The sequence below is a fragment of the Podarcis liolepis genome (assembly GCF_965112155.1).
Source record: "Podarcis liolepis genome assembly, chromosome: 7".
Lineage (NCBI taxonomy): Eukaryota > Metazoa > Chordata > Lepidosauria > Squamata > Lacertidae > Podarcis > Podarcis liolepis.
In genome coordinates, this window is record NC_139561.1 from 6,450,644 (window position 1) to 6,474,818 (window position 24,175).

Here is a 24,175-nt window from a genome sequence, read left to right on the forward strand (position 1 = left end):
CTCCTGTCTTCCGCTGCCTCCCGCAGTTTTGTCAAACTCATGCTGGTAGCTTCGAGAACACTGTCCAACCATCTCGTCCTCTGTCGTCCCCTTCTTCTTGTGCCCTCCATCTTTCCCAACATCAGGGTCTTTTCCAGGGAGTCTTCTCTTCTCAGGAGGTGGCCAAAGTATTGGAGCCTCAGCTTCACGATCTGTCCTTCCAGTGATCACTCAGGGCTGAGTTCCTTCAGAATGGAGAAGTTTGATCTTCTTGCAGTCCATGGGACTCTCAGTGTTCTATGAGGTCAGCCTCCCCAGACATTTTGGACTCCCCAACAGTGCCCCCAACCAGCACAACCACCTGCTGTTGTACAGTACAATCGCATCTTAACAGGCATTTAATATAGTGACAGGCAATCATATAGTATATATGAATTGATTTTAGAATGAATTGATTTTAGAATGTATTTCAATTACCGTATTTTTTGCACCATAACACTCACTTTTTTCCTCCTAGAAAGTAAGGGGAAATGTCTGTGCGTGTTATGGAGGAAATGCCTACGGATTTTCCTCCTCTAAAAACTATGTGCGTGTTATGGTTGGGTGCGTGTTATAGAGCGAAAAATACAGTAATTGATTGTGATTTTATGTAAACTGTTATTTTTACTGTTGTTAGCTGCTCTGAGCCCAGCTTTGGCTGGGGAGGGCAGGATATAAATAAAGTTGTTGTTATTATTATTATTATTATTATTAGTAGTAGTAGTAGTAGTAGTAGTATATATGCTGTATTTGGTACAAAGTTGTAAGTGGGATGGGGGAGGGGAGGGGGTTAAATATGTTCTCTGTTCCTGTTTTTGAAAGCGCAAATAAAAATTTAAAAAACAAAAAATAGAACAGAATAAAATGAACCTTTCTGCTTGGCGTAAATAACTGCACACACACGTAAAACTTTGGTTTTTTGTTTATTCAACTTAAATCCAGCAACCTGGCCAAACTGTTGTATTATTTCTAAAACCTTTTTCGTACTAGTGTTTGGCTCTTGCAAAGTCAATACTAGGTCATCTGCAAACGCTCTTAGCTTGTAATGTTTAGCTCCGACCTGCACTCCTTTAACCTGCTGGTCAATTTAACAGATATGGAAAAGGAGAAATTCCAAGAGGAGACAGGCTTGACAGTGGTCAAGAAGGTGAAATATCTAGGGGTTTATTTGACATCTAAAAATGCGAATTTGTATAAGGACAATTATGAAAAATGTTGGTCAGAAATTAAAAAAGATCTAGAAATATGGTCAAATTTGAAATTGTCAATGTTAGGCCGAATTGCTGTGATCAAAATGAATGTATTGCCTAGAATGCTGTTTTTGTTTCAGACCTTGCAGATTCTTGACAAGATGGAATGTTTCAAGAGGTGGCAGAAAGACATTTCGAAATTTGTCTGGCAGGGCAAAAAGCCCAGAATTAAATTTAAAATATTAACAGACGCTAAAGAAAGAGGGGGTTTTGCCCTGCCGGACTTAAAATTGTACTATGAGGCAGCAGCTTTTTGCTGGCTGAAAGAATGGATGCTCCTCGAGAACACAGACATTTTGGATCTGGAAGGTTTTAACAATGCTTTTGGTTGGCATGCATATCTATGGTATGACAAAGTCAATAGTGCCTTCAAAAACCACATTGTTACAAAAGCACTATTTAATGTTTGGATAAGATATAAAGATCTGTTGGAAAACAAAACCCCTAGATGGGTGTCACCAGTGGAGGCTAAAGCAGTGAAGAAACTCAATATGGAGGTCGGATGGCCGAAGTATTGGGAAATTTTGGAACAGGATGGAGATAAGCTCAAACTACAAAGTCATGAGAAATTGAAACATAAAGTACAAAATTGGTTTCAATATCGTCAAATAATGGAGTTTTTCAAACAGGACAGGAAAATTGGCTTCCAGGTGGAAAAATCAAAACTAGAAATTGAATTGTTAGAACCCAATACTAAGAATTTATCTAGAATGTATAACTTGTTGCTGAAATGGAGTACACAGGATGAAACAGTCAAATCGGCTATGATTAAGTGGGCACAGGATGTTGGGCATAACATCATGTCAGCTGACTGGGAATGGTTATGGAACACTGGTATTAAATTTACGGCATGTAATGCCTTAAAGGAAAATATTATGAAAATGGTTTACAGGTGGTACATGACCCCAGTCAAGCTGGCAAAAATTTATCATTTGCCCGATAATAAATGTTGGAAATGCAGAGAGACCGAAGGTACCTTCTACCACCTTTGGTGGACGTGCCCGAAGATTAGGGCTTTCTGGGAAATGATCTATAATGAAATGAAAAAGGTACTTAAATGTACTTTTCCTAAAAAGCCAGAGGCCTTTCTCTTGGGCATTGTCGGCCAATTGGTGTCAAAGAGGGATAGAACTTTCTTTATGTATGCTACAACAGCAGCAAGAATACTTATCGTGAAGTATTGGAAGACACAAGATCTACCCACTCTGGAAGAATGGCAGATGAAAGTGATGGACTATATGACATTGGCCGAGATGACAGGCAGAATCCGTGACCAACGAAAAGAGACGGTGGAAGAAGAATGGAAAAAAATTAAAAGTTATCTTAAGGACTACTATAAACTTAATGAATGTTAAAGTGTTGTGGTTTCCAGAAACAAAGGGATACAGCGATATAAGGCCAGAATATAAAGAGGACCAAGATGACAGAGGTTGGAAAGTAACAATTGGGAGTTGCTATAAAATTATGGACATTGGGATGCAGAAACCGGGTATGGGGAAGTCCAAGAAAAGAGGTTTATGAAAATATGTTATGAAATTATACGTGTTTGTCTGTCTTTTTAAGTGTGTGTTTGTTCTCTAAAAAATTTTGTAAAACCAATAAAAATTTTATAAAAAAAAAAAAATTAACTGCACACACACGCACACAAACAGTTTAGATACATTTTTATTTAACAATATTACCGTATATAAATAGGATAAAATACCTTTATATAATATTTCACATTCTGACAGTCAAATGAACCAAAAAGTAACAGAGGCAAGCCTACAAGTGTCTGCAAGAAAACAAAACCCAAAAAGAAACCAACCACCAACATTCCCCCTGTAAAAGACAAAAGCACAGAGAAATAAAGCAGAGGATTTGTGGAAGGGATAAGCACATCCGCACCAGAAGAAGAAAAACAGGAGGGGAGAGTCTGTGAGTGCAGAAAGACGTCACCGGGGCATCAAAGGGGTTCACAAGTTCTCGTTGACACAGACATGCCGATGAGCACAATGGTTGTATTGCCAGCTCTAGGTATTGTGAGTGCGGGACTTTCCTGTCAACCTAAGCTACCCCTCCAAACATACAGAGCTGTTAGCAGAAAGAATTGGGGATGGAGGGAGGGACTGAGAAAGGTTGGAAAGGGATGGCGAAGAGTCTGCTTTGATGCTTGGGAAATCTGTTGTCTAGAGGCAGTTAAGGATGCCTTCTGGGAGCTCTTGCTAGCAAGCGGGGCAAGAAGTCCCCCTCAGATACAAGAGGCAGAGCACCCCAAAAGATATGCCCTGGGACCCCCTCTTTGATATAATAAAGGGGAGTTATGAGGATGTCAGCCTTCGAGCTCCTGAAACGTCAACTCTCATACCTCTGCTAAGCAACCAGTATCAGTTAAGCAAAGGGTATTTTAATTGGGGGGAGAGGGAGTTGACCAGTGTTCCCCAGTTCTTCTGTCCCCAACTCCACTCAGCCAGCCTTCCAGATCCCCACTCAAAGTATCACAACCGCCTCGCAAGTGAGTACCCGGCTTCCACTCCAGAGACACTGCTTTGGGTCAGTGTCTCTCTCCTGACTGAATTCAGCCCCCAAGAATGCAGAATCCGGACTTGGGCTCAGCTCCAACCCCTGTGAAATCCAACCTCCTCACACAGCCCCTCTGGATCCACCTTCCCCATCCCATGAGAGGTGTGCAGGGCCCAGCTACCACCGGGATTGTGGGGAGGTGGGCCAAGGTCACCTGGCTCAGGTGTGACACACAACACACCTCCAGCTCCACCTGGGTTGCTGGTGCACGCACGCCGTGTGCCAGGCAATAAGGCCAGCCAACCAGGGAGAAGGACACACTTTGGCCTGACTAGGCCTAGAATATGGAGCACACACTCCTCTAAGTAATAGCTACGGCGCCCCAATTTAATCCTGCTCAACTCCAGGCCAACTCGGGGTTTTTTCACCAGCAAATACACCCACACCGCTAATGACCCCTTAAGCAACTCCACTGCATGCCAAACTGCCTTTTGTGACCTGCTGCTCCCCTTACCAGGTGCCAGACCTTTGCTACCTGTGTGCAACTGAAGTAAGACCCACAGGCTTCCTTTGGGCAGGAGAGACTCTCTCCCACTCAGCCCCTTGGAGGAACCGGCTGTTTCTGGGTTAATGCTCTGGACCCCTGAGCAGCCCTTTTCTAATATGGCTGGGCTACAGACCTCTTTGAACACCCCGAAAGAGTAAACTATTATGCCATTAAAAAAAAACACACAAAAAAACCACAAAGGTATCAAACATAAAACCATCCATAATGTTGTCACCTGATGACTAAAACCGGTATGTGAATTCTTCCTGTTCTGGGTAACTTTAAACGAGTGTCAGTTCTCAGGGGTGCTCCTGTGGCGCCTTTGCAACAGAAATGCCAGCACTTTGTTTGACTTATACCCAAGACTGGCTCCTGCAAGGATCTGTAGACTGCAGGGGTGTCCAGCATGTCACTCATGCGCTGGGACACTGAACCCTCCCAGTACCTGAATTGCACTGGCATGAGAAGCAATCCCAGAACAGTGTGCAACTATCCAGACAGAGTGCACACAACGAGCCTTATATATTAGAAGTGTTGTTGGCTGTTGCAGGTATATATAGGTCTAGGATACACTGTTCATTTCTAGTTCCCTTTCGGAGGAAGGATGTAAGGGATTGTGGCTACCAGTCAAATAGCTGAATTTAGCTGGAATCAGGAAATGTCAATGACATTTCAATGAAACAGAGACCCCCCTTGAACCCCCTCCCCCAATTTTGTTTATTAATTAATTACTGTTGCATGGCCACCCGTTGCCCCACATACCCATTCTGCTTCTGTCCTGCTTCCCCCAAGGTCAAAACACTAAGTTCAAACACACACACACACACACACACACACACACACACACACACTTGCCCTTTTTTAGGTCTCAAAACCCAAAATTTCCATCAAAATGGCAGGCATGTCCAATTTTGGGGTCAGCTGTGGTTAAAAGGCCATCGTTAGATCAGGAATAAAGACTGTTTCCTTTGGGGAGGGGGGGCGTATTGACAGCAGAGGAAAAGGAAGAATGGGGCAAAAAATATTTCCCTGCAACCCCCCTCAACTCAATAAGCTTCTCCCACCCTGTGGTTTCAGATGCCTGGACTCCGAACCCGAGAGCGTTTGGGGCAGATGGGATGAGGGAATATACCAGAAGAGGCAGCAAAACAGTATTAAGTGAGCAGCTCTCAAAAATACACCTTAAAAAAAGAAGAAAAAGCTAATCAGCCTACTGCAAAGTGCTCCTCACGCACTCTCTTCTGTCGCAGAGGAAGGCTGACCCTGAACTGGAACCACGTCAAGAGACACTTGCGTGGTATTACACCTAAGCTAGCAGATGCTCCGTGACTCCCAGATCTCAAAGCATGCGTAAATCTGAATCAAGGCTGCACCACTTCAGGCTGTGATGGGGGCTCAACTTGGTTGAAATTTCCTCCTTCCAACAAAACCCAAAGCAAATAAACCCCCAAATAAACTCCAACACACACACACACACACACACACACACACACACACACACGCCTTCAAATGGAAAACGAACAGAATCTTTATCCTCACCCTCTCGCTTTCTGAGTCCTGATAATGCCTTTTTTATGCATGAGCTTTCAGTCATGAGAGTCCCTTTCTGCAACTGAGAGTGGGACCAGTGCCTTGGGGACGAGGACTCCAGTGGGAGCGTTTGAGGGGGCAGAAGACAAACAGGAGCCTCACAACAGCAGGGACTAAAACAGCTGCATGAGCTGGACAATGCAATGGCGAGCCTCTGCTCCTTTACGACCCCTTGAAGTTCCCAGGAGGCCAGGAGTCCTGCCTCAATATCCATCTATTCAGGTACTTTTCCTCCAAAATGAAAAAGGCTTAAAAAAAGAAGAAGCAAAAAAACCAAAAAATGTTCAGTAGGATTTGTGAAATAAAACCTAAAAAAAATAAAATAAAAATGCATTTGCCTTCATGGTCTTCCAATTTTTTTTTGTTGCAAATGGTTCGCTCTGCTTCAGGAACATAAAGATAAATGCCCCGATATTCCCTGCTTATCAAGAACAGCTCAGCAGCAGGTGAACTTTGCATCCTTTTCCGCCAGCAATGCAAGAAATATGGCGACGCCACAAGGACAGGGAGCAACATGCACCCATTTCTGCGCAGGAAACTGGGTTAGAAGAGGAAGCGCCTTCTCCTGCTGGCAGGGATTTCCCTTGCAGGGAAACGAGACAAGGGCAGCTGTTCCCAGCTCAGGGTGGAAGGCCTTGCCCCCACCCGCTTGCAGAAGCGCCACTTAGGACATTTGGCATCGCTGTCCTTGAGTCTTCCTGGCTCTCAAGCTGCTTCCGTGAGGAAAGGGCCCCTGGATCCCAATTCTCTTGGCTGGGCTGGGGGTGGGCAAGATCTCCAACCCATCTCTGTGAAAACCCACTCAGCATTATACACATGGCACTAAGGATGGCTCTCTGCACCACCAAATTGTTGGATGTTTGTGTGGTGAAATTGGGAGATATTGCAGATTGGGGAAAACTGCTCACTTGACTGGACTTAGGAACCTGGGTGTTTGCCAAATGCAATACGCAGCGCCGGATCCATCTCACGGATAAGGAAGCCAGGATGGTGGAACAGGAGTGCATAATCCAGGTAATTTTGATTCAACACGACTGCCTCCTTTCTTTTTTTAATCCAAACTATTTGGCACTCTTCCCTGTCTCTTCCCTCTCCCCGCTACAAAAGCACCTCTGCTCTGAGAGTAGAACGAGCCTTGCATGACTTTCTATACACATCTGGGAATAAGAAAAACCACCGGGCAGATCCGAGGGGTAAAACCACCTTCCGAAACCATCAGCCGAGCGCCTGTTCCTTCCCAGCTCAAAGCTCCCCTCTGTTTGCTCCAAACCACCGCCACAGAGATATAGATACATTTCTTTTTAAAAATGCACAAATGCAAACCTTTTATATGGAAAAGGAAGTGAGAGACATGAGGCTTGGTTATTGTCCTAAATCAGGCAAGCTGGGAGAGGGTTTCCTCTGGGGGGTGAGGGGCTTGCCCATGCTCAGTCCCATCCTGACGTCACAGGCACCTACGCGTCCTCAGAGCCAGCCAGCATGCCCTTGTCCACCAGGTGGGCCTTTAGCGTGTTGAAGATGTTCAGCTGCTGATCCGGTCGCAGAGTTAGCAGCTGCTGGATCAGCTTGCTCGGATTAGGACCCCTGGAGTGAGAAGAAGATAAGAGTTTGGATTTGATATCCCGCTTTATCACTACCCGAAGGAGTCTCAAAGCGGCTAACATTCTCCTTTCCCTTCCTCCCCCACAACAAACACTCTGTGAGGTGAGTGGGGTTGAGAGACTTCAGAGAAGTGTGACTAGCCCAAGGTCACCCAGCAGCTACATGTGGAGGAGCCGAGACGCGAACCCGGTTCCCCAGATTACGAGTCTACCATTCTTAACCACTACACCACACTGGCTCTCTAGTGAAGAAAAATAAGGCAATCTTGTCACCTCACCAGGCTGGGAATGTTTGGAAGGGGAGGCTTCCCACAGACCAAGGTTTCCCAAAATTGGGTGGCCAGCTGGACTACAGTTCCCATCATCCCTGACCACTGGCACTGCTGGCTAGGGATGATGGGAGTTGTAGTCCAAAAACAGCTGGATACCCAGGATTGGAACACCCTGCTGTAGACCCATGCCTTGTTTTATTTTGCTACTGGGGTTAATGGCTAAGGCGAGTCTGCCTTTCAATTCCACCGTCAGGCTCTCCTTTGACACTGAGTGAGGAATCACTTTGAACCCAGCCTCACCTTCTCTCCACCCTCCTATCCTCTGAACTGAGAACACAAAGATGATTAGAGATGGTGTGGGGAAATTGTACCCTCAGAATATTTGATTCACCGTCCCAGAGTCAACTGAGGTTTGGCTAAACCAGACCCATTCGAGATAAGTCATTTGTAACTTTTATAAGCAATAATAGTGTGTTATACAAACCTCCAATGACGCATAGCTCTGGAGGGGTATTTGCCTTCCTCCTGATGGATATTTCTTTTGCCTAGCCTAGACCTGTTTCTGACTGCTCCCTTCCCCAACCAATTAATTCTCTTACTAATGGCTTCTGTTCTGATTTCACTCTGACCCATCACTCCATGTTTATTTCTTAATATCGATGATGTTGTAAAAAACCTCTCTACTCCGTTCAGTCACAGTTGTGGTTCTTTGTTCTCCTCTTAAGGAGCTGTACATCTCTTTGCCTTTTTACAGCTGCATTTTCAAAAGCCAATAAAGATATACTTTTAGAAAAAGAGAACCCAAGGATTGATGGTGCGACCTGCAACCAAACCAAACCATCATCTCACCTGATAAAGCTTGCAATGTATACATTCACAAAGGTGGCCATCAAGTACTGACAGTCGAACCGATCCATGATGCCTCCGTGCCCTGGGATGGTGTTGGCAAAGTCCTGCGCAATCGAGGGAGAAAAGTAGAGAGTGTGTATGCCCTGGCAGGTGGAGGGGATTCCGGATCCAAACCCACCTGCCCTCTTGACACCAGGAAACAGGGAGGAGGAAAAGATCATGACTAATTTCCGCCCCCATCAGCCCCTACCAAAGAAAGAGTCCTCAGTCTGTTCACACCCCACTGGAAGTTATGGAATCTAAATTGTTTCACTTCTTGTTTACTAACCCAGACTTTCAGGAGAAGGATTTCTGTTTTTGAAATCGAGCTCCTATATTTTATATAAACATTTAATTGTTTTATAGGAAAAAAAACCTGTAAATTTACATATACAGTAAAAACAGTTTTAAGTTTTGTAAACTGTACATTTTATCACTGCAAGACATTTTGATGTGTAGATAATAAAAGTGGGGCATAATGTAATATCTAGATAACTATTCAATTAGAGTTTTAATTACTTTAAAAATAATATTTTACATGTTTTTAGCTTTTTTGGTTCTTTATCTGTGTTGTTTTAATCTGTGCAAGCTGCCTTGAGTCTGGGGGAAAGGCAGGATACAGAAAAACATAATGATAACAAATATATTCCAGGAAACGTTTTATTCGAATGGAAGTGGGTTTAATAGACCTGCCATCCTGACCGGGCTCTTTCAAGGCTGCCTCCCTTTCCAGCTGTGCCATACCTTGATCTTGAAAGCTCTTTTAAATCCGCTGGCAAAAAACCCTCCGAAGGGACCGATGAGGGAGGCGAAAGTCGAGAGTGCAATGCTGTGGATCTGGAAGGGGTACATCCGAACAGTTTTCTGGATAAAGGAGAAGGGGGGGCATTGTCAGTTGAAGAAGCTCTGCCATGCCAGAACCTCACACCGACGGGTAGGTGAGCTGGAAATCGGCTCTGCAAATCCTGCCTATTATACTCGCAGTCTTACGACTGACTTTAAATTGAAATGGAAATACTTGATTGTCACTTGTACAACTTGTATACTGTGAGCTTACACGAGCTCCCCCCACTCAGCTCTCTTAGTCTTAATTCCCCTTGTTTACCAAACCCAAAAGTCAGTTGCCCTGTTGTTATCTTTTCATTCAGCAGCCCACGGATAGAAGCTGTTCTTTACCCTGTTGGTGCGACTAGTCATGCTTCTATATCTTCTGCCTGAGGGCAAGAAAGTGCCGGCCAGGGTGTGAATCATCCCTGAGAATTTTCCTCACTCTCCTGAGGCAACGTTCTTCTGCAATGTCATCCAGGGGATTCACGGGACAGCCCTAATATCTTGTGCTGTATTCACCACCCTCTGTAGGCACTTCCTATCAGATGATGTCAAACCAGTGTAAGAACGTAAGGATAGCCTATCTAGTCCAGCATCCTATTCTCATCAGCCAGTTACCCTGCATGCAGGATTCAAGCACAACAACACACTCCCCCTCCTGCAATATCCAGCAACAGGCATTCAGAAGCATGAGCACAGCTCTCTCCTAAATGAATTTGCCCAGTCCTCTTTGAAAGCTACCCAAGTTCGTTGGCATCAGTGCCTCCTGCGGAAGGGAGTTCCCTAGTTTAACGATGCGTGCAGAAACATTTTCCTTCATCTGTCCTTCATCTGTGGGTGTCCACAAGTTCAGCAGAATTGTTCTTTTTTTCTGGACTGCACCATTTTTGGACCGCAATTATGTAGGGGAAGGAAGCACTATATATATGTGTGCTCCCCACAAATCCTCCCCCCCCCCCGCACACATCCCCTTCCCAAAATGTCCACATGTAGCAAAACGCAGAGGCAGAACATTTCTCTCATACGTCCTCATTTTCTCAACGAAGGAGCTCGCTTTTGTAGGGTAGATTCAGACCCTCCCTCACTTGCCCTGGCACAGTCCAGGGAAAGTTGTGCTTGATTCTGCTGAACGTATAAGCTGGTAGCCGTCAATCATCGCACACACCCGCTTTAGTAAAACAGTGTGGCACAATGGTTAGGTTGTTGAACTAGGACCTTGTAGACCAGGGTTCAAATCCTCACTTGGCCATAAAGCTCAGGGGCCCCAGTCATTGCCTCTCAGCCTATCCTACCTCAGAGGTGTGGGATGTGAAACTCAAGAGCAGTCAAGTACAACATTCCTAGAGTGAACATGTTTACACATGGGGAGGAAAGTTTGTCCAGCCAGCAGGTAAACTTCCTGTTTCCTTCTGGGCTGGGACAGACTTCTTCTGCATGTGACTAGAGGTGGGCGTGGCCTCACCTGTGCAGGTAACGACAAAAGCACAGGGCAGGGCAGCCATCTCTCTTTTTTTGACTACATACATTGAAGAAGCAACATCTCCTTAGCCAAAGATGCTCTCTTGGCTTCTAGCCAAGAGAGGACAAAGGGACTGTCTCCTTATAAGATAGTTTCCAGCTGTATGTTACTTTTCTAAGCTAAGTCTACCTCCTGGGATCCGATTGTGAACAGAACGTGAGTAAACTCTTGTTATACTTTTATAGAAGACTGTGTCGTGTCATATCTTTTATGAAGGAATAAGGGGAAAATATCAGAACAGTTATTATAGAGGCTTTAGCGAGTCTGATCAAACGTATCCGCTGCAAGTTTAAAAAGGGGGGAATGTTACTCTGCTAAACTGTGGAACTTGTTAACACAAGTTGGAAAAGACTATAATCAAACAATATATCCTCTCCTGCATCCCTGAACATCCCCACAAGAGGGTTGTTGTGCGAAGAAGGAGAACCACCTTGAGCTCCCTGGAGAAAAAGGTGGGATATAAATGAACTAAAGATAAAAATAAAAGAAATCATGGACCAGCACATAGTTATCAACTATGGAACTCTCTCCCACAAGTGGAAGTGATGGCTACTAACCTAGATGGCTTTAAGAGAGATTCATAAAAGATTAATGGACGATATGGCTATCAATGACTACTAGGCTAGGCTGCTGGAACCAGCAAAGTTTCTGAATACCAGTTGCTGGAAAATGCAGGAGGGGAGAGGGTCTTTGTTCTCGGGGGTCCTGGCTTATAGGTATCTGGTTGGCCACCATGGGAACAAGACACTGGGCCTTTGGCCTGATCCAGCAAGCTCTTCTCATGTTCTCAGAAGTTTTCCAAACCTGAACGCTCCGACCTGGATACCTACCCAGCCGACGACAGACTGAAGCACCAAGGGGATGTTGTATTCTTGCAGCTGGAAGAGCTCAGGGGGCTCACAGTCCACAGTGAAGCTGTTGGTGTCATTGTTAAACTCCACGGGGCACACGAAACATCTGTACCCAGACATCACATACGACAGCTGGGTTGGGGTGGGGTGGGGGGCGGAGAGGGAAACGGAAGAGGCAAAAGGTGAACCACTGCCAAGGAACTCTGATATGAATCACAGCAGAGTTGGAAGGGCCATCTAGTCCAGACCTCTGCAAGCAGGAATGAGAGCTAGAGAATCTCTGACCGGTGGCCTGTGAGGTGTCCCAGAGCTTACAGGGTCAAGGGAAATGACATCCTGTTCCGGGGTGAACTTACTTTTACTTTCTGTTTTGGCCGCAAAGGAGAGGCAACGTGTCATCGCTCTCTCCTGGCTGACTTACTGTGTTGCTGCTGTACATTAAAGCTTCGTAGAATAGAAGAAGCTGTGTAAGAGTATTTTACTGCACTTAGCAAGGGAGCTATCTGTAACATGGCTATCAAAATACATTTAGCGTAGCTTGTCAGTCAGCATAGCAAATGCAGCCACTGGCAGGATTATCTGTTTTTTATTTTTATTTTTTGCAGATCAAACCAATATTCACACCCTTTAAGTGAAAACATAGCAACTAAAGGCCAAACTAGGCATGACATTCAGAAATGCCAACCTTAAAAAATGCGTCACACAGGCACACTGCTACCGAAGAAACTCTGCTGTAGCTGGGAGAAGCGAAATGACTCAGCACTGCGCAGCGAAAGGATGCTGGGCGCCATTGCATTTCCTGAAGAAGATGGGTCCGACAGTCAGAACAGACAAGTCGGTTCCCGGTTTCAGTGAACATGGCTATCCAACCTCTGTTTGAAAACTCCCAGTGAAGAAGAGTCCATCAGCAACCAATGAAGTTTGTTCCGCTGTCAAATCACTCTTCCAAGCAGAATACAGTGGTACCTCGGGTTAAGAACTTAATTCGTTCTGGTGGTCCGTTCTTAACCTGAAACTGTTCTTAACCTGAGGTACCATTTTAGCTAATGGGGCCTCCCGCTGCCACTACACGATTTCTGTTCTCATCCTGAAGCAAAGTTCTTAACCTGAAGAACTGTTTCTGGGTTGGCGGAGTCTGTAACCTGAAGCATCTGTAACCTGAAGTGTCTGTAACCTGAGGTACCACTGTATTCTTAAAGGTTATTTGAAATCTCCTTTTTTGTCATTTGAATCCACTGGTTCAGGACCTACGCTCTGGAGCAGCAGAAAACAAGCTTGCTCCCTCTTCCATGGGACAGCCCTTCAGATATTTATTTTAAGTGGACCAGCTGGATGGCTAGGAGCATGGGTAGGCAAACTAAGGCCCAGGGGCTGGATCCGGCCCATCGCCTTCTAAATCTGGCCCGCGGACGGTCCAGGAATCAGTATGTTTTTACATGAGTAGAATGTGTCCTTTTATTTAAAATGCATCTCTGGGTTATTTGTGGGGCATAGGAATCCGTTCATTTATTTATTTTTCAAAATATAGTCCGGCCCCCGACAAGGTCTGAGGGACTGTGGACCGGCCCCCTGCTGAAAAAGTTTGCTGACCCCTGGCTAGGAGCCTTGGGAACAAGACAGGACAGAAATGTGTGAATTATTCTCATGCTTTGCCTACATTTCTTTCAGCTCTGAACCCAAATATTATTGTTCTATTGGATAGCTACTTGATGTTTCAGTTCTGGATTCCGGAACTGAATTACTATTATTATCAAAATTGTTGCTCTTTTTTTTTTTTGCCACAGCAACTCCAAGGGACTTACAATATCTGAAGCAAAACAAGCACCACCCACATAAAAACATCCCACCTAGGGAAAAAGGCAATAGATAGTTAAAAGGCAAAGGCCAGGTCGAAGAGGAAAGTTTTTGCCTGGTGCCAGTAGGCCCCCCCCATGGGGAGAGCGTTCCAGAAATGGGGAGCCACCACTATAAAGGCCCGTTCTCGTTTTGCCACCCTCCGGGAGCACACGGAGAAGGGTCTCAGGTGATGACTGTAAATTCACAAAAGCAGGCTACCATTCAGAGAACTTCCTGGTGGGTTGACGGTGCTCTGTGGCCCACAGACTTCCACCATCCATCTCCATCAGGCTGCTTTTATGGGTAACACTGCCTCTTGCTCCGAGGCCCAACACAACTTTCGTTCTTAACTGTCAGGGAACTGACATCGGAGCGAGAGGCGAAGGGGAGGCTCCCAGATGATGCTGGCGAAGGACCCAGCAGCAGGGGGAGAAACAGCTCAGTAGAGGGGGAAGCTAATCAGCGCAACACCAGGGATAAAGGGAGGCAGGCGGTGGAAGTGGAGAGAGGGCTCCAGGACTCTTCACTGGACATCAGTGAGGAGAGCCCAGGTCCTCCGCTACCCACGCCTTCCCTGCACAGAAGACTCCCGCACAGTGAGAGGAGGAGGAGATTGGGTGTCAAACAACTTTTATGTTGGAAGAGGTTCAAGAAACGCCCACTGACGGATTCTGCCAGTGACTGAGGCAGCCACGATGAGAAGGGGCTGTGCAGTCAGAAAGGTTTAACAAGGCAAATTAACCGAGAAAGGCACCAGTTTACGCACGAGTAACTCATACCCATTACATTAACCAAAAAGGAAAGAAGCAACTTACTAGCAGGCCGAACACCACGGTGGCAAAGAACCCTCCAATAAAGCCTTCCCAGGTCTTCTTTGGGGAGAGCTGCAGATACAGGAACAGGTAAGGAACGTTAAAAGGTAGGAGCCGCAGAAGCCACCAGAGTCTCCATGAACACATCGGACAGGACAGAAGTCCCAAAACTAAGTTTTGTTTCCGAGCACGATTCAAAGTGTTGGTGCTGACCTTTAAAGCCCTAAACGGCCTTGGTCCAGTATACCTGAAGGAGCGTCTCCACCCCCATCGTTCTACCCGGACACTGAGGTCCAGTTCCGAGGGCCTTCTGGCGGTCCCCTCACTGCGAGAAGCCAAGTTACAGGGAACCAGGCAGAGGGCCTTCTCGGTAGTGGCACCCGCCCTGTGGAACGCCCTCCCACCAGATGTCAAAGAGAACAGCAACTACCAGACTTTTAGAAGACATCTGAAGGCAGCCCTGTTTAGGGAAGCTTTTAATGTTTGATGCACTACGGTATTTTAATATTTTGTTGGAAGCCGCCCAGAGTGGCTGGGGAAGCCCAGCCAGATGGGCGGGGTATAAATAATAAATTATTATTATTATTGTTGTTGTTGTTGGGAAAGGGCCATAGGTCAGGGGCACATCTGCCTTGCAGACAAAAGGACCCAGGCTCCATCCCCAGTATCTGCAGGTAGGGCTGGGAATGTATCCTGCCTGAAAGACTGGACAGCTGCTGCCAGCCAGTGCAGACAATACTGAACTAGATGGACCAATGGTCTGATACAGTATAACGCAGCTCTCTACGTTCCTGTGCTCCAGTGCACCTGCCAAACACACTCCACACACTCACACAGCACAATCAGGCCGGATGCCCTGGCAGGCATTCAAACCCAATGCCGAAAACAGCTTTTCCTAAGAGTTGTTCATCCATCTGGGGAGCAGAACCAACCTTAATCAGCGGAGTGCGTCCAAAGAAGAAGCCGAACATGTAGGCCATGATGTCGTTGCAGATGACGCAGGAAATTGGGACGATAAACCTAGATAGCGGGGAAGGAAAGAAGACCTAGATAAACCACTCAAAGGACCTGTCTGGAATGGAGAGAAACACACTTGACGACAGCAAGGGGCAGCAGCCCACAGCTGTGGCTCAGATCTAGAGATCTCCTTGCCAGCAGGGAGTTCTAACTGCTAATTTAGAAATCGCACTCTGGTTTTGATGTATTGTGTGTTTTGTTTTTTGTTTTTTTTGTTTTTTACTGACTTGTATTGTTTAATTCCTTTTCTTTTTTCTTTTTTTCCCTTTTCCTTTTTTTATCTCTGTAACTTTAAATTCTGAATAAACATAATTTTTTAAAAAAAATAGAAATAGCACTCTGGAAGCCTGTCCCCTGATGGGTGGATGAATGCGTTCATTTGAACCAGCAGACGCCATTTCAATCAGCAAAACTCCCACTCCTAATAGTGCTTTCATAATTTCATTTTATAGAAAGAACTCCTGACGCAAATTAAGGGCCCAGAGCTTCTCTCCAACCTCAGTTTAAATGAGAATTTACATGCTGGTAAGCAGATCTTTCAGCTTTCAGAAACCACAAGTACCATTCAAGTGTATGGATTTTCACACCCCTCCCCTCGGTTATTTTCAAAGATATTAGCTGCCAAAGCTAGATTTTGCTTTTCTGTGCTAAACACGTCTCTGCATTCTCTGATAAAATTTACATCATGGTTCCGAGAAATATTTGGATAGTTATCATTATCATTCAGGGACTAACTATACATGATGCTAAAAGCTACAGCTGGAAGCTTCTATTTGCCCTGAAAGGAAATTTCCCGCTACTGTCCAGAGGGATTTTCCCCAACCCCTGCAAATACTAGTTTTTGGGGAAGAGTTTTCTCCAGGGAGGATACTGTTAAATTCTCTCTCCCAACACTTATTAGCTTGCCTTCCCAACCCCCTTGTTTATGCATTTTTTAAGGTTGGCATTTCTGAATGTCATGCCTAGTTTGGCCTTTAGCTGCTATGTTTCCACTTACAGGGTGTGAATATTGGTTTGATCTGCAAAAAATAAAAATAAAAAAACAGATAATCCTGCCAGTGGCTGCATTTGCTATGCTGACTGACAAGCTACGCTAAATGTATTTTGATAGCCATGTTACAGATAGCTCCCTTGCTAAGTGCCAAAGCCATCCTTATCCTCTGGACAAATGAAATTACAATTTATGCAGAAGTGAGAGCCAGCTGAAAAGACACTGGTTGTGGGAACCTTGATGTGTTATCATTTCACGCTGGCATGGTTTGAATGGTCATTAATTGTTCTGGCACCTGGCAAAATGAGAGTGATCTCCCTCCAGCTGTGAGGGTTTCACTCTGAGATAGCCGTTAGGACAGGTTAGCCAATGGATCTATTTGCGGTGGGGGTGGGGATTCCTGCTAGGCTGAATTGTCCCAGAAGATGATCTGGAGAAGGTGGGACACATGGACCAGGTCTGAAATTAGGTGATGGCACTCATTGCCATTTGGGCTTCTCCTAGCTGGACTGAGTTGGAGTAGTAGACCGTGGGCCCCAAGAGGATCTTGCAGTTTTTTAAACTGCTGGTGGCTTCATTTAGGCCACCAAACTTGCAATTTGTTAGGGGATGGAGTAGGCAGCCTGTTCTGGATGGGGTTAAAGGTAAAGGGACCCCTGACCATTAGGTCCAGTCGTGGCCGACTCTGGGGTTGCAGCGCTCATCTCGCTTTATTGGGTCCTGTGGCCAGCATGACTAAGCCGCTTCTGGTGAACCAGAGCAGTGCACGGAAACGCCGTTTACCTTACCGCTGGAGTGGTACCTATTTATCTACTTGCACTTTGACGTGCTTTCGAACTGCTAGGTTGGCAGGAGCAGGGACCAAGCAATGGGAGCTCACCCCGTCGCAGGGATTCGAACAGCCGACCTTCTGATTGGGAAGCCCTAGGCTCTGTGGGTTAAACCCCGTGCCCCTGTCCCGGATGGGGTTGCACTCCCCTAAAAGACCAGGTGTGCAGCCTGAGGACAGAAATGATGGAGACCACACAATTCAGGTTGCAAGGGCATTTTCAGACAAGAAGCTTAAGTCGCCTCTGGGCCTCTCGTTCGCTACTAATTCAGAACCGGTCTTATGCTGGCCTTAGAAATCAGATTGAAGCAAGAGCTAAACTTTAAGCCTCATGCAGGAAAATGCCCAAAGCGGACCTGCTTTTTTGCTGAGCAGAGAGCAGTTCCTGTGCAAGGCCCACTGAGTGACTGCCTCATATTTAGAAAGAGTACATGCATGCACAGCAAAGCTGACTGGGATTCCTCCTTTTTGCCTGGTTAATGTCAGGAAAACTCCCCCCAAATCTCATCATGCCAACCCAAACAGTTGCCCCAAGGCATGAGCCAGCGGCCCATTGGTTCCTGCTCCTGCTAGTGACGCCCCATGCAAGAGGGCTGTCCCCATGCTTTGTTCTTTGTCCTTCAAGGCAGCCCGGCGGCCTGCGCTACACAGCAGAAAGTCAATAAGCAGCACCAACTCACCAGATCATTCCTTCAAACAGGTTGTGAATGATGAGGTGGGACTGGGTAACAACTATTAGCAAAGTCACATGGGTCCAGCCAAACTGGAAAGAAAGAACAGCATGCAATCCAGTTTGCAGGGGGCAAAAAAACAACGTTTCTCAAAAACACACACCAAAATGCTGATTAGAGAGAGAGAGAGAGAACATCAGGGAATTTGCCACCCCACGTTCCACAATGATAGGCACAGCGTTAGCAAAAAGACCACACACACACACACACACGGCTGCTTGTCTCTAGTCTGGAATCGAGGGAGCCCCTTCCAAAACTGCTCATCGCCTCCCAGAAGGCCACCTGTCCATGCCTTTCTTGCAAACAAAACAAAAAACCAAAGGCCCACCCACCATTTTCCCTAATGAGGCCTCCCGCATTTTCCCTAATGAGGCCTCCCGCTGCCGGTGCCCTTCCACCGTTCGGATTCCGTTCTTAGACTGAGGTAAAGTTCTCAAACCAAGACACTATTTCCGGTTTTGTGGAGCTTGTAAACCAAATCGCTCTTAAACACAAAACTGTTTAATAAAAATCATTAAAAAATTTAAAACAGACACCAATAAACCCATTGCAGAATGATTTAGTCTTCATTGCCTACAAAGGCCTGGCAGAATAGAAAAGTTTTCTGCGGGCGTTCAAAAGTTGGCACAGGAGGCGCCTGCTGTATCACTAGTGGCAGAGAGTTCCACAGGACTAGGCCGGGGACACTAAAGGCTCAGTTCCTTGCTGTTGTCAAATGAGCCTCACTAACTCGGGGAATGACCTGCGATGATCTTGGTGATCAAGCTGGGATATTAGGGTTTAGAGGGTTCCTGAGGGACTCTGAGCCCAAGTTGTTACGGGCTTTGTAGATTAATACAAGGACTGTGAACCTGGTTCAGTAGTAGATGGGCAGCCAGCGCAGATGCTTCAACCAGGGTCTCGCATGTTATTGTCCAGAAGCTGCGATCAGCAGCCTAGCCACTGCATTCTGCATCACCTGGAGCTTTCAAACAAGACCCAAGGGAAGTCCCTCGAAGAGCACGTTGCAGTAATCCAGCCCTGAAATTACCGAGGCATGGACTACATTCATAATTTGGGCACTGGGATGGTCATCTTCAAGCCTGAGTTTACCTGGAAACTCATGTTTAATTAATTCATGTTTAATTCATTTGTGTATTATCATACATTTTCAGGTGTTTAAGAAGATTTAAAGGTAAAGGGACCCCTGAAAACTCTGGGGTTGCGGTGCTCATCTCGCTTTACTGGCCGAGGGAGCCGGCGTACAGCTTCCGGGTCATGTGTCCAGCATGACTAAGCCACTTCTGGCAAACCAGAGCAGCGCACGGAAACGCCGTTTACCTTCCCGCCAGAGCGGTACCTATTTATCTACTTGCACTTTGACGTGCTTTCGAACTGCTAGGTTAGCAGGAGCTGGGACCAAGCAACGGGAGCTCAACCCGTCGCGGGGATTGGAACCGCCAACCTTCTGATCAGCAAGTCCTAGGCTCTGTGGTTTAACCCACAGCGCCACCCGCATCCCTCTTAAGATGATTTAGGCTATTGCAAAATAAACTTTAAAGACTGGCAGGAGTTGTGGGCCTCCCCGTTCTTCCACCCATTGTTCACACACAAAGGAAATATGTAAAGTGTTTTAAGGAATACAAAAAAAGAAAAAAGCTTTCTTCAAGCTGGTACCCTCCAATGGCCATGCTGGTAAGGGCTGGTGGGAGTTGTAGTCAAAAAATCTGGAGGGCATCTGGTTGGAGAAGGCCAGTCAAAGGCAAGATAAGAACAGCCTGCTCCTTTTCATCTCTCTCTCTCTCTGTCTCTCTCTCTCCCTTCACAAGCTATTATCTCTGAAGAGAGAAAATCTCTCTTACCATGTAGAATTGGAGTCGATAGTGCTTTTTGACGAGGCTCAGAACAAACATGCAGAAGCCTGCAGAAATAGAGAAATTAATTAAATGAGAACCTGATGTTCCTCCCCTTCAGTACATCCTGGCCAATCACAGGGCTGGCCTCAGACCAAGTGGGCAATTGGGCTAGACTGTGCTTCTATCAAAACAATGAGAAAAGCACACCGGGTCTCCATATTGCCGCCTGGCTCCAGGAATCCTTGAAGAACCCACTTCAAGTGCCATTAAGTCCCGAATGGGAGACCAGAGTCCCTCTTACCTGTTAAGTAGAGGGCAAAGGAAATGAAGCGGTGATATTTGCTGAGGATCCTCAAGGGCTCCTCCCTCTGGACCAAAGTGAAGAAATAATCCGTCACGGTCTCCCCATAAAAGAAGTAGTTCACACAGAGCAGGAAGTACCTGAAAGAATATACGTCATCTTTTTCAGAGAGGCTCCGAAGGCTTCTTTCATGAGAAATACTTCAACCAAATTTGGAAAGTCTTCTTCAATGGGTTGAATGAGCTGATCAAGCTACAAATCGAATCCTGGTGTTGGAAAACACCAGAAGGTTGTCTAGGTCAGGCACATCCAACTCTCTAGCGACTGTGATCAAGTATAATAAAACTGGCAGTGATCTATCCATTGTCATTGCCCATAGTTGTTGAGTTTTTTTTAGGGGCAGATACCAGAGTTGTGGAGTTGTGGAGCTTTTTTTAGGAATTGTTGGCAAGGGTAGTTAAGCCTTTCTTTGGGGTGGGGGGGTTGACCATAGCTGTTCAGCTATTTTGGGAAAGGATTACATAAAATTCCTTGACCAACAGTCCGCTGCAGGGAATACGACATTTCAAAGCTGGGATATGAGCGTTCAGAGGGTTCCTGAGGTACTCCAAACCTAAGTTGTTAGCGATCGCTAAGGAGCAACCAGGCAATCACTTTTTTTAATCCTGTGATCGACCGGCAGCACCTCAGTGATCTACCTGTCGATTGCGGTTGACTAGTTGGACATTGCTGGTCTAGGTTATGGTTACCAGACGTCCCCATTTCCCGGGGACAGTCCCCGGATTTACAAATCCATCCCCGGACAAAATCCGTCCCCAGAATGTCCCCGGATTTCATTGAATGTCCCTGGATTTATATTTTAAGTGTTGTAGATTTATTAGTAGGGAATGAATGTTGCGTGATCAGTTCAACAGCACAAGACACGTCATATGGGACTTCCGGCGAGGCAAAATGGCGGGCGCCACAGCAGCGAGTAGCTCCTGAAGCCAGCCAGAGCCAACTACCAGGTTGGTTCTGGGCTGCTGAAACTGCTGCTGCCACCGCCACCGCTGAGGGGGAACTGGGGACGCCCGGCGCGTCAACTTGGGGAACCACTGACTCCCCCCCACCGCGACCCAAATCGAGCTGGGAGTGAGAGTGCCCAGTCACCCGGCCGACTGCCCAGTGGCCAAGAAAACCCCAGAGCTGACGCAGGGAGAAGGAGGAGAGGAGAAGGAAGAGAGAGGAAGAGGAAGGAGAAAAAAGAGGGGAGCCATGCTGTCACTAAAGAAGAGAGGTAGGAGAGCACCGGGAGGGCAAGGACACGTGGCCGAGCCCAGGCCCGACCTGAGCCTACTCCACGGCGACCAGCACTCCAAGACAGCAGGCTGGGGCCCAGAGGAAGGCCGCGCGACAGAAGAGAACACAGAAGAGAAGGTATTACTTCTTAATTTTTTAAATATTTTTTTTTCTCTTTTCAAAAAAAAAAAAGAAAAGAAAAAAAGAGGGGGTGTCCCCTGGATTCATTGAAAAAAATCTGGTAACCTTAGTCTAGGTCAGGGGTCTGCAACCCGCGGCTCCGGAGCCGCATGTGGCTCTTTTACACCTTTGCCACGGCTCCGGGGCGGATACTAGCGAGGGGAGGAGGCGCATTGTGTGCCCTGACACTCCCCCACTGTGGCGGCAGCTGTACTGGCTGTGACGTCGCATGAGGGCAGTGCGTGCGTTAGTCACGCACCGTCCCGACGTCACCTTCCCGCCCACCCACTACATTGTAAGGGGGATGCATTGAAAGGGGGCATGTACGCTGGTCACTGTTTTGAAGGGGAGTGAAGAACACACAGACACAAAAAGGTAACTTGTTAATTTAACGTTTATTTCTATGAGGAGGAGTAATTCTGAGGGGTCAAACAAAGAAATAATAAAAAAGTGACAAAAAAGTTATTTTTATAATGATGAGTTTTGCGGCTCCCGGTTTTTTTTTCTTTGGAAATGGGTCCAAGTGGCTCTTTTTGTCTCAAAGGTTGCAGACCCCTCGTCTAGGTCTACCTGCCTCTAATAGCCAACGGCTCTAGGATATGTACACATCACATCAATTGTAACCACTCTTTTTGATATGCAAATAGGGCCACAGAAGCATAGTATTGTAGAGTTGGAAGGGACAGAAAGGGCCATTTAGTCCAACCCCCTGCAATCTATGGGATGCAGTAGCTGGTGCTCCCCAAACAGCTCCACCCACCCACCCAAGGACCCTTCAGAAGCTCCTCACATCCAAGTCAAGACTCTACCCACCTCCACACCTTTAGGAATTAAGGGTATGAACCACAGTAAGAGCTGTTTGACAGTGGAATTTGCTGCCAAGGAGTGTGGTGGAGTCTCCTTCTTTGGAGGTCTTTAAGCAGAGGCTTGACAACCATATGTCAGGAGTGCTCTGATGGTGTTTCCTGCTTGGCAGGGGGTTGGACTCGATGGCCCTTGTGGTCTCTTCCAACTCTAGGATTCTATGATTCTATAACCTGGCTCAGCCAGCCTCCAGACTTGAGGTGAAGGCAGCTGAGAGCCCAGCTAGACATGGAACTCTCACCAGCCATTGGAATGAGACACTCTGCGCAGAGAATGGTTGAGAGAGAAAGCAGTGGCTGGGGAAGGGAGTGACAGCGGGGGGAGCCAATGAAAAGGGAGTTGCTTGGGGGGGTGGCCCACCCATGTTTGCAGCGCCAGCTGGTGGCACGGATGTGGACTGCAGCCAGGATTTCAGTAGCCCAGCAGTGGAAAACCCTGAAAAATCTGCATTTAGCTTTGTGGCGTACCGTGTTCTTCGCTCTGTAAGACACACTTTGTCCCTCCTAAAAGGTAAGGGGAAATGTGTGTGCATCTTATGGAGCAAATGCAGGTGGGATTCAGAATATTTTTTTTCTTGTTTTCCTCCTCCAAAAACTAGGTGCGTCTTATGGTCTAGTGCGTCTTATGGAGCGAAAAATACGGCAATGACTTATGGACTTTGGCCAGTGAGGAAAAGAAAATACATGAACTGTGTGTCTCCAGGGGGTTTAGGGTCCAGAAGGCTTTTATGCCATCTGGTGGGGTTTTATTTCCTGTGTTTCAGACTTGAGATGCTCAACATTTACCACCCATGCCAGTTTGGGAAACACAGGAGCCTTGATTTATATTGGTTCCTTTTTCTTATTGTTTATTGTTTGCTTTCTATATGGTATGATGCACTGTTGGGTAACAGTCATAAATTAACAGTTATAAAGGAAAACGTTAACAACAGTAGCCACCTTGAGCTGTTTAGAAGAATAGAGCTGCGAAGAGATATCCTCATGGAAAACAAGGAAACCAGACTTCTTCTAGAGCTTAACTCAGGTAGCACAAACTCGGATTCCACTTACCAACTTAGGGTTCTGAACCAGGGCAGCTCATAGGAGTGATAAACGTTGTAACCGATGGTGATGATCTCTTGGAAGCACTTGATTTGCACACACATCACCTGAGAGAGCGAGAGACAGACAGACAGCAGCAGTGGGTCTCAAATTTCCTAAGTGCCCTGTACGACACCAAAATTTGGCACTCGCATACAACGCCTATTCTACATCGTTGTGGTGCCCCTGAGACTCTGCGCCCAGTGCGACCAAACCAGTCATGGTCCCCTAAATCTGCTTTTGCAGACAGACAGACAGCAGGGGGGCACGAGTTTTGATAAATTTCCAGGCCACTTCAAGAGAACAATAAGCATTCTTGCATTTATTGTTTTGTATTTATATATTACATTTATATCCCATGCTGTTCTCCAAGGAGCTCAGTGGATGGCTCTCTGCTTGTGGAATTATCTCCCCAAGGAGTCTTGCCGGGAGCCTTCAGTACATATCGTATTTTTTGCTCTATAAGACTCACTTTTTCCCTCCTGAAAAGTAAGGGGAAATGTGTGTGTGTCTTATGGAGTGAATGCAGGCTGCACAGCTATCACAGAAGCCAGAA

General features: G+C 46.4%; 1 protein-coding gene across 3 annotated transcripts in view; it reads right to left on the reverse strand.

Moving 5' to 3' along the window:
• Positions 1 to 2,915: 2,915 nt before the first annotated feature.
• CDS2 (CDP-diacylglycerol synthase 2) overlaps positions 2,916 to 24,175 on the reverse strand; it is a 57,981-nt gene continuing 36,721 nt past the window's right edge. Inside the window, exons 4-14 of one of the 3 annotated variants that reach the window (XR_014528659.1) lie at positions 23,590 to 23,687; positions 20,219 to 20,358; positions 19,924 to 19,982; positions 18,032 to 18,114; positions 15,447 to 15,534; positions 14,518 to 14,586; positions 11,846 to 11,998; positions 9,413 to 9,532; positions 8,630 to 8,733; positions 5,809 to 7,491; positions 2,916 to 5,773 (exon numbers count right to left, since the gene is read on the reverse strand). Coding sequence is in view for 1 of the 3 variants with exons in the window: in XM_083514318.1 (XP_083370444.1) it covers positions 7,362 to 7,491; positions 8,630 to 8,733; positions 9,413 to 9,532; positions 11,846 to 11,998; positions 14,518 to 14,586; positions 15,447 to 15,534; positions 18,032 to 18,114; positions 19,924 to 19,982; positions 20,219 to 20,358; positions 23,590 to 23,687 (1,044 nt within the window). In the remaining 2 variants the exon portion in view is untranslated. Of the gene's footprint in view, positions 7,492 to 8,629; positions 8,734 to 9,412; positions 9,533 to 11,845; positions 11,999 to 14,517; positions 14,587 to 15,446; positions 15,535 to 18,031; positions 18,115 to 19,923; positions 19,983 to 20,218; positions 20,359 to 23,589; positions 23,688 to 24,175 lie in introns of all 3 variants that reach the window. The other 2 variants (XR_014528660.1, XM_083514318.1) reach the window with 2 other exon arrangements.